This window comes from Callithrix jacchus, chromosome 21 (assembly GCF_049354715.1).
Source record: "Callithrix jacchus isolate 240 chromosome 21, calJac240_pri, whole genome shotgun sequence".
In the NCBI taxonomy this organism is placed as follows: Eukaryota; Metazoa; Chordata; class Mammalia; order Primates; family Cebidae; genus Callithrix; species Callithrix jacchus.
Genome location: NC_133522.1, coordinates 39,671,847 through 39,681,897, shown reverse-complemented (window position 1 = coordinate 39,681,897; position 10,051 = coordinate 39,671,847). Strand labels below are relative to the sequence as shown.

At 43.1% G+C, this 10,051-nt stretch overlaps 2 protein-coding genes across 15 annotated transcripts in view; both read left to right on the top strand.

Moving 5' to 3' along the window:
* Positions 1-3,218, top strand: part of CRYZL1 (crystallin zeta like 1) — a 51,798-nt gene extending 48,580 nt beyond the window's left edge. For 7 of the 9 annotated variants that reach the window (XM_017967066.4, XM_002761400.7, XM_054249056.2 and 4 more), the window contains 2 exons: positions 1,344-1,389; positions 2,633-3,218. In XM_017967066.4, coding sequence (XP_017822555.1) covers positions 1,344-1,389; positions 2,633-2,732 — 146 coding nt within the window. In that variant the 3' untranslated portion in view covers positions 2,733-3,218. The remainder of the gene's footprint in view (positions 1-1,343; positions 1,390-2,632) is intronic. The other 2 variants (XR_013530667.1, XR_013530665.1) reach the window with 1 other exon arrangement.
* A 677-nt stretch (positions 3,219-3,895) lies between these two features.
* The window catches only part of DONSON (DNA replication fork stabilization factor DONSON), a 28,913-nt gene continuing 22,757 nt past the window's right edge, over positions 3,896-10,051 (top strand). For 5 of the 6 annotated variants that reach the window (XR_004737681.3, XM_035283075.3, XM_035283076.3 and 2 more), the window contains exons 1-6: positions 3,896-4,221; positions 4,933-5,013; positions 6,338-6,541; positions 7,749-7,927; positions 8,838-9,016; positions 9,913-9,994. Coding sequence is in view for 5 of the 6 variants with exons in the window: in XM_035283075.3 (XP_035138966.1) it covers positions 3,910-4,221; positions 4,933-5,013; positions 6,338-6,541; positions 7,749-7,927; positions 8,838-9,016; positions 9,913-9,994 (1,037 nt within the window). In the remaining variant the exon portion in view is untranslated. The remainder of the gene's footprint in view (positions 4,222-4,932; positions 5,014-6,337; positions 6,542-7,748; positions 7,928-8,837; positions 9,017-9,912; positions 9,995-10,051) is intronic. The other variant, XM_035283077.3, reaches the window with a different exon arrangement.

Here is a 10,051-nt window from a genome sequence, read left to right as displayed (position 1 = left end):
AAAATAAATTAACCTGGTCTGGTGGTGAATCATTGTGGTCCCAGCTACTTGGGAGGCTGAGGGTCACTAGAGCCTGAGAAGTTGAGGCTGCAGTGAGCCATGATCATGCCACTGCACTCTAGCCTGGGCCACAGAGGGAGACCTGTCTCAAAAAAAAAAAAAAGGCCAGGCACAGTGGCTCATGCCTGTAATCCCAGCACTTTGGGAGGCGGAGGTTGTAGATCACGAGGTTAGGAGATCAAGACCATCCTGGCCAACATGGTGAAAACCCATCTCTACTAAAATACAAATTAATTAGCCAGGTGTGGTGGTGCAAACCTGTAGTCCCAGCTAGTTGGGAGGCTGAGGCAGGGGAATCGTGAACCTGGGAGGTGGAGGTTGCAGTGGGCCAAGATAGCACCACTGCACTTCAGCATGATGACAGAGAAAGACTTCATCTCAAAAAAAAAAACTCTGAAAAAGTAATAATACAATTTAAAAAATACAAATAAAATATAGTATAACCACTATCTACATAGTATTTACATTGCATTAGGTATTATAAGTAATATAGAGATGATTTATTGTATAATGGAAATGTGCCTAGGTTATATGCAAATACTACACCATTTTCTTTGGACAGGGTCTTGCTCTGTTGCCCTGGCTGGAGTGCAGTGCTCATTCCAGCTCACTGTAACCTCAAACTTGTGTGCTCAAGGGTTCCTCCTGCCGCAGCCTCCCTAGTAGCTGGGGTACAGGCACATGCCATCATGCCTGGCTAATTTTTAAATTTTTTGTAGACAGCATTGTTGCCCAAGCTGGTGCACTATTTTCTGTAGAGTTTGAGTATCTGGAGATTTTGGTCTTCGTGGGGGTCCTGGAACCAATCTCTCATGGATGCTGAGGGATGACTGTATATCACACACATAGTTTACTGGCTTCTGCAAACAAAGGTTGAGCCTCTTACCAACCAGCCTAGTGAACAAACGTACATTTAAATTAAAATTTATGTGCTAAAATTGTTTTTAACTAAAAATTCCATACATAGTACAGAAATGAAAACTAGACATTATTTCATTCCCATCCATTGGGATGACAGTGGTGAGCACTTAAGCGCCAGGCTTGACTTGTTGCTCTTGTTACTTGTCCTTGGAAATTTAGGCTCTATTACACCACCAGCTCTCAAATCATTTCCCTGTCGTAGAGCTAAACTGGACGGTCTACAGAATTTCTCTAACTTAACATTTTGAATCTGAGAGTGCAAAACTTGAAAAAGAGCAAGTGCCCTGCCTGGCAGCTTCTGCTTATTAAATGGTTTCATTCTCTCTCCTTTACGTTGCCACCTTAACAATCCTGCCAGCTACGTATCTTAAAGGATGTGATGGAGAAGTTATCAACTGGTGTTTTCAGGTATGCTGAAGTAACCAAATCATTGTTCTTGTTTTCCGTTTTCAAGGAACCAAGGCAGGCAGTTTCAATTTTGTTTTAGCTCTCGCCATACATCTATTGCCTCCATATTTTATTATTAGGTTGGTGCAAACATAATTGGTTTTTGCCATTGAAGCAACTGCAATTACTTTTGCACTGACCTTATATTTCATTTAGATAAATAGCTGCACTTTAATACTTATCAAAGTATATCTGGTAGCGCACCAGTAAGTATTCCCAGAAAAAGAAGTAGCTTGTGAGTTTTCCTCACTCCATTCCATAGTGTACCTTACCCTTTGCTTTTCCTCATTGCCCCTTCCAAAGCAACTTGAAATAACCAACAGCTTGAAGGAGAGAAAAGCATGGTATATTTGTTTAAAGTTGAATCTGTTTATCACTTATAAAAGAGGGAGTAAGCCGGGTGCAGTGGCTCATACCTATAATCCCAGCACTTTGGGAGGCTGAAGCAGGTGGATCAGCTGAGGTCAGGCGTTTAAGACCAGCCTGGCCAACGTGGCAAAACCTGTCTCTACTAAAAATATAAAAATTAGCTGACCATGGTGGTGAACACCTGTAATCCTAGCTACTGGGGAGGCTGAGGCAGGAGAACTGCTTGAACCCAGGAGATGGAGGTTGCAGTGAGCCGAGATGCCATTACATTCCAGCCTGGACAACAAGGGTGAAGTTCTGTCCCCCCGCCCCAAAAAAAGAGGGAGTAGATATTTTTTTCTTAATAACTACTTTTAACTTGGAAAAACTAATGGACAAATATGTTTGAATTACTTAAAGTAATAGATTTGAGGCTGGGTTCAGTGTGGCTCACACCTGTAATCCCAGCTAGCACTTTGTGATGCCAAGGTGGTCAGATCACTTGAGGCCAGGAGTTCAAGACTAGCCTGGCCAACATGGTGAAACCCATCGCTACTGAAAATATAAAAATTAACTGATTTTTATATCAGTTTGATTCTCATACTTCAGCCTCTGAGTAATTCCAGCTACTTGGGAGGCTGAAGTATAAGAATCATTTTAACCCGGAAGGCAGAGGTTGCAATGAGCTGAGATCATGCCACTTCACTCCAGCCTGGGTAACAGAGCCAGACTCTGTTTCAAAAAATTAAATAAATAATAAAGTTAATAGATTTAAGCACTAGCAATTGTCATATGCCGTCCTGTTTGTTCTACATCTTTAACTAGACCTGACATTTCTAATTTCATTCTTTCTCAGACCTCAGTTGGATGAACCCATTCCACTGTATGAGGCAAAAGTTTCCATGGAAGCTGTTCAGAAAAATCAAGGAAGAAAAAAGCAAGTTGTTCAGTTTTAATTTTCTTCTTTCTCAGACCTCAGTTGGATGAACGTATTCCAGTATTTGAAGCCAGAATTTTCTTTGGAAATTGTTGAGAAATCCAAGGAAGATAAAAGCAAGTTCCATTTTTAAGCACGTTTCCCCTGCTAAGACAAGATGCTCAGTTGACACATTGAAAAGTATTTGAAAAATTGTTGTGTAAATGATCAACATAATTCTTTAATTAACATCTTAAGGGAATTTTCTAAAAACCTTTTCATTGTTTTTATATATTTTGCCCCTGCTATAAAATTCCTTCCGTGAAGAAAACCGCTGCTATCAGCAAAAGCCACACTACTCTATTGATAAATCTGTTGCAGGCCTTTGCTAAACTATCCAAATAACGTATTAATTTTGTATCAGCTCCGTTCTCAACACCTTCCTTCATTAACAAGTCTTTGCTGTTATAATTTAAGAATTTGAGTATATTTTGAAGTCTTAAAGGACCTAGCCCATAGCCCTTAAGTTTTGTGTTGTCAAATATTCATTCACTTCGGCTTTCCCCAGGATCAATGAAGAGGATCACATTAACTTGCCAGTAGCAGCTGACTGGAAGGCTGAGATGACCAGTCACTGGAAACCGGGAAGGGAGGGTTGTCGGGAGGCCGCGCTGGTACAGGAAGCGTGCTGAGCTCTTATCTGAGTTCTCTATTTGGGAGTTGAGGAATGGTGGCCTAATGCCCTCTCCTCGCCTCTTAAGAGCAGTAGCTGCTGCCCTCTCAAGTTTCTGGAAGCAGCAGCCCATCACCGCAGCTCAAGTTTGTTACCTTTTCATCCAAGCTCCAAACCCCGGGCTGATCACATCTCTGCTGCGGGCTTATTTAGAATTCAGCTATTTCGGTGCCCCACAGGGTAGTATACATCGGCGCCCTGGATCGCACGCTTCCCAGAAGCGTCGCTGAACCTGGCGACTGGACTTTGGCCGAGCATCCTGCGGGACCGTCAGGGCAGGGTCACCCCTGGGCCGGTGGGTGGTAGCGGCCACGCGGCTGCGCAGCGGGTCTCGCGGGCTGCCGCCGCGCATGCTCCGCTAAGAACCCGTGGGGGCGGGGCCGCGTCGGGGGCAGGAGCTCGGCGCCGCGCCACGTCGGGGGCGGGCCCGGCGCGCGCGGGAAGTCTCTGCGGGGCTGCCAGCCGTCCTCAGTCGCCGCTCGTCATGGCCCTTTCCGTGCCCGGCTACTCACCGGGCTTCCAAAAGCCGCCCGAGGTAGTGCGGCTCCGACGGAAAAGGGCCCGGAGCCGTGGGACTGCTGCCTCCCCGCCGGGTGAGCTGCCGGAGCCGGCAGCCCGTCGAGCCGCCCTGGCAGCCGGGCTGCTCCTTCGCCCTTTCCCTGCCGCGGGGGGCAGAGGCGGCGGCGGCCGGGCAGTGGCCCGGAGGAACCCCTTCGCCCGCCTGGACAACCGACCGCAGGTCGCCGCGGAGCCTCCCGACGGCCCTGCCCGCGACCAGCCGGAGGCACCGGGCCGGGTGAGTGTCTTGGAGCCTGGCCGCTGACGGGCTCTTGTCTTTCGTGGGTGGAGCCAGCTGTGAATCGGGGATGGAAAGTCCTCGCCTTCTAGGCAAGGAAATGGGCGCGAAGACTTCGGCCGTCCGTAGCCTTAGGGCGCCCCGCGCTGGGAGCCGCGGCTCCCTCAAGGCCGAGTTTGTGGGGAGAGCGCGCGCCTGGCTGCCCCGCTGCGGGCTGTGCCCACGGGACGCGTTCCCGAGGAAAGTGAGGGGCGCCGGAGGGCAGCGCGGAGCCCCTTGGAGGGGACTTAGAGGTGAGTTGGAAGAAAGCTCGAAAAACCCTGAGAGCCCCCATCTTGTAAGGACGCTGTTGGATGGGGCAGGTGACAAGCCCTGCCCCGTGATTCACGGCCTCCCTCCTCTCACGCACTTCACATTATTCTGGGGACTGGGGAATGTTGAGGATTCGTGGGGACAGAATTCACTAGCATTTGTCTAACCCTAAGCCTTTTGGATCTTTCGGTGTGAAACACCGTCTCTTGTTCCCCTCAATTTTGATACTGAAGTTCAGACACAAAACTGAAGTGAAACTCATAGCTTGGATGGGGTGCGTGTGAGTTTGGGTGCTCTTGCATTTATTGAGAACGGTGTATGCCAAGTGAGGCTCCGTACATATTTAACGCAAACTTCAGCATCCTTTACATTTTAAAAGGACAATATTTTTAACCTCAGCCTTTAGAGTCTAATCAAGAAAATGATGTGCTACGGGAAGAGAAGGTTCCTGAAAGAACAGCTGTTACTGAATTACCCGAGGTAATACTTTTAAATATCATTAGAATGTTTGTATAAACTTTTTTTTTCCTAGCTAGGATTTGAGTCTTTTTAAAAATAAATTTATACTTCTCAGAAGCATTTTGCTTAAAAAGCAATTTTACAGAGAGGCTTGATCATCTCTACCAGGGATGAAAATACGGCGTCAGCTAAGGTGAAGGAGTTGGTTTGATACAATGATAACTGTAAAGGTAGCCGGCCATAAAATAGGCCTGATAGACGTGGGGGTTTTTTACCCTCTGACAGGTTTTAACACTCTTCTTTGGGCACTTGACTTCTCCAGCTCATCACTCAAAGCCAGCTGTCCTGGCCCACTTCCCCAGGTTGTGGCATAGCACTGAACCTCGTTGCTTCCCTCCCCTAACATGCACACGCGCACACACGTTTCCATTCCCCAGCTACTACTGTTGTGCTGTGTAGTTTGATAGATGCAGTTTGTTCTAATGGTAACAAGCTAGAAGAGTTCACAAGACCCAGTTTCTCTTTATTATGTTCTGTCAAAGATAGTTCCCCTTTCTCTGATATTTTATTATTATAAAAGAATCCTTGTCTGGGCACTGTGGCTCATGCCTGTAATCCCAGCACTTTGGGAGGCTGAGGCAGGTAGATCACCTGAGATCAGGAGTTCGAGAACAGCCTGGCCAACATGGTGAAACCCCATCTCTACTAAAAATACAAAAAAAATTAGCTGGGTGTGGTGGTGTGCACGCCTGTAGTGCTAGCTCCTCTGGAGGCTGAGGCACCAGAATAGCTTGAACCCAAGCAACAGAGGTTGGCAACTGCACTCCAGCCTAGGCAACAGAGTGGGACTCTGTCTCAATTAAAAAAAAAAAAAAAAAAGAATCCTCATATTGTGGAGAATGTTGACCTGAAAGGACAGCAGACGGGTTTAGGGGAAACATTTGAGGTCAGGAAATGTTTCTTAAATATGGACTTTGTTAGCCCTGGATGCAGTTTCAGAGGCTTAAAAGATCGAAAATGTTTAACCACTTGAAATATTTCTACTTTATTACAAACATCTATACTACCATAAAGAACTGTATAAACTAGACAGTAAAATCTGCCCTTCACCCCCATCCCCCAAAGCAGCAAATTTCTGCTTCCCACAGGTAAGTTACCACTGTTAAAAGTTTAGTGTGACTCCTTTCAGGCTTTTTTTTACAGTGTGTAATATATTTTTCATGTTATACAGTTTAAATAATTTTGTCTTTTCAGTGATAATGAGTATGTTAGCTTATAAGAATCTTTAGGTTAAAGGTTTTTTCCCTGGCATTCGACTAATTTTTGCATTCTTTGTTTTCTAAAGACTCCACAAGTATCATTCTCCGAGTCTGATATTTCATCCTCAAAAAGTACTGAGTTACCTGTGGACTGGAGTATTAAAACCCGACTCCTTTTCACCTCTTCTGAACCCTTTACCTGGGCAGATCATTTGAAAGCACAGGAAGAGGCTCAAGGTCTTGTCCAGCATTGTAGGGCAATAGAAGTTACATTGCCTAAAAGTATACAGGTAATTCTGAAATAAAATACTTATGTGTTAAAATAACAAAGTAAGTGTGAAATGCTCTCCTTTGTAAAATAGCAGAGATACTGCCTTCCATTAAGTTTTTCTTTGGACATTTAAAGATACAAAGACTTAGGAAATACTGTCTTTCCCAAATGATGCTTGTGGTGCTGTCATACTTTTTTTTTTTAAGTCAGATTGAGTAACAGCTCATAAATTTAGAGACTTGTCCTGCAAATTGATCAGTGTTGCAGGCAATAATTGTTTATTTTTCTCTACGGCTTTTTGAGAAAGAAATACAAAGAAATGGAAAGCAATTGGGTGGGAGTGTGAGGACTGATGGATTTACTGATTTTCTTACCTTTGTAATAGTCTTTTATAAATTTAGTGGAGTTCGTGAGTTCTAGAATGGTTTTAGAGAAATATATTTTGAATATTTTGAAGCATCAACTCAAACTAGGAAGCTGGGCACAATAGCCCATGCCTGTAATCTCAGCACTTTGGGAGAGTGAGGTGGGAGGATTACTTGAGACCAGCCTGAGCAATGCAGTGAGACCCCATCTCTACCAAAAAAAAAAAAAAAAAAAAATTAGCTGATTAGCTGAGCATGGCAGTGGGTGCCTGTAGTTCCAGCTACTTGGGAGGCTGAGTTGGGAGGATCATTTAAGCCTGGGAGGTCACAGCTGCATGAGCTGATTGCACCACTGGACTTTAGCCTTGGTGACAGAGTGAGACTCTCTTAAATTTTTTTTTTTAAATCTCAATCTCAAACTAGGTTAAAAAGGATTATCCTGAAAGAGGTCTTGGTATATACATCTTTTCAATAAACAGATTAGGATGATTTGTGATTTGCTGTATCATTTATTGACTACTTTTAAAACAGCATTTTGGAGAGAGGGTTGGACATAGTGTTACCTGCACAGGCGTGCCCACCCCTACTCCTCATGATAAAAAAGGTAGTCATTGTCTTTAAGGGTGGTAGAGACAAGCACGTTCCCATCTGTGTTTAAATGCTCTGATAATATGGTTTAACATTACATCTGGCCCAAATAAAGATAAACTATGTTTTAGTTCCTGTAACAGTTACTAATGCGTTTCTGTAGTAAACAATAAAGATTCTTAGACCTAAGTGTTTAGCTATTCAGTGTATCTTTAATGAAATTCTATATTTCTCAAGAGGCAAAAACTGCCCACTGTCACCTCTGGATTTTAGGATCCCAAACTCTCCACTGAGCTCCGTTGTACCTTCCAGCAGAGCCTTGTCTATTGGCTCCACCCTGCTTTGTCTTGGCTACCACTGTTCCCTCGTATTGGAGCTGATAGAAAAATGACTGGAAAGACAAGTCCTTGGTCAAATGATGCAACCCTGCAGCATGTTTTGATGAGTGACTGGTAAGATTAGTAAGAAAAGCCTGTGTAATTCAATAGTGGATTTTCATTTTAGCAGTATTCTCTGTTTATCATATTTGTGACTGGATAGATTAATGGCAGAAGGATATCTGGGTCCTTGTGAATTTTATCTGAACCTATTAACATTTAAACTGTTTACTTTTTTTTTTAAGCTGCTATTCATTCTTTACCCAGTTGTGGTAGGATGTATATAAGTGTTTGTTAAATATATACAGACAGGGCGCCGGGCACAGTGGCTCACACCTGTAATCCCAGCACTTTGGGAGGCCAAGGCGGGTGGGTCACGAGGTCACGAGATCGAGACCATCCTGGTCAACATGGTGAAACCCCGTCTCTACTAAAAATACAAAAAAAAAAAAATTAGCTGGGCATGGTGGCGCGTGCCTGTAATCCCAGCTACTCGGGAGGCTGAGGCAGGAGAATTGCCTGAACCCAGGAGGCGGAAGTTGCGGTGAGCCGAGATTGCACCATTGCACTCCAGCCTGGGTAACAAGAGCGAAACTCTGTCTGAAAAAAAAAAAAATAAATATATATATACACACACACACACACACACACCTAATTCTTTAATGCTATTTCTTGTCAGTGTTTGCTTCCTTTCTTATCAGCAGCTTAGAGAAAGTCAGCAAGCAATTCTCAAGGTTTGTTTGAAGAAAAACTAACTATTTAAGTCATATACACTATTAAAGTATTGAGAAATCATCAGCAATTCCCTATAACCATTTTCAGTCCTTTAAAGCTAAGTCATACGTAACCACAAAAATTCAAACCAGTATCTAAAATATTTGTGTTGTCTTTTAAAACAGGTCTCAAACTAAATTATACAGAATTAAATTATAAATATTGCATTAAATGTTTAATAATACCTAAAGAAAATTTTTTTACTTCATAGGTCTGTGAGCTTTACTTCTCTATATAATCTTCTGAAGACAAAACTTTGCCCCTATTTCTACGTTTGTACCTATCAGTTTACTGTCCTGTTCCGAGCAGCAGGATTAGCTGGAAATGACTTAATCACAGCTCTTGTATCTCCTACAACTCGAGGTTTAAGAGAAGCTATGAGAAATGAAGGTAAAGTCTAGGTTTAAAATAAGGATACTGTAGTATATAGTAAACCTATTTTAGCCTAAAAGCTGTTTAAATTTAAAATGCCTTTTACCAGTTGGTTAGCAACACTAAGAAACATGTGATTTATTTCTGGTTCCCCCCACTCAATTATTTAATCCAGCAGTCACCAAACTTTTTGGCACTAGGGACCAGTTTCATGGGTGAGAGGAGGATGGTGTCGGGATGAAACTGTTCCACATCAGACCATTCTCCTAATGAATGCACAACCTAGATGTCTCACATGCGCAGAATAGGGTTCGCACCCCGGTGAGAATCTAATGCAACCACTGATGTGATAGGAGGTGGAACTCAGGCAGTAATGATCCATCACCAGTCGCTCACCTGCTGTGCAAACCGGTTTCCAACAGGCCACAGGCCAGTACCAATCCACAGTCCTGGGATTGGGGACCCCTGATTTAAACTGTTCCTTATACATAGTTTTCCCTTCTCTGACCTCTAAAATAAAACACATATTGGGCCAGATAGTCACTATATACACTCTTCTAGAAATTATTCTGTAGTACCAGCTACTCCTTTAATAACATAATTTTCAAACTGAGTCAACCCATTAGTGGATCATGAAATCTATTTAGTGGACCCAATCAGTACGTTTTCAAAAAGTGAACTAGAATACAATATAATTTATGAAAGAGTGTCACATGTATGTGTTGTTTGCTGAACCTCTTTCAAGGAGATATGTTTTTATGTGTATATGTACTGTGTCAAGAAAGCTTGAAAATACTGCCTTAATAGATCATTTGTAAAAACTCACATTTCGTATTTTGTACACCTGAAAAGTACAGCATGCCTGTTAAATACTTTTAATGAAAACTCAGTTACATTTTTCTTTCCTCATGTAGGTATTGAATTTTCTCTGCCTTTAATAAAAGAAAGTGGCCATAAAAAGGAGACAGCATCTGGAACAAGCCTGGGATATGGGGAGTATGTGATTAAAATAAATTTTTATGTCATCCAGTGACTTACAGACCCATGAAATAG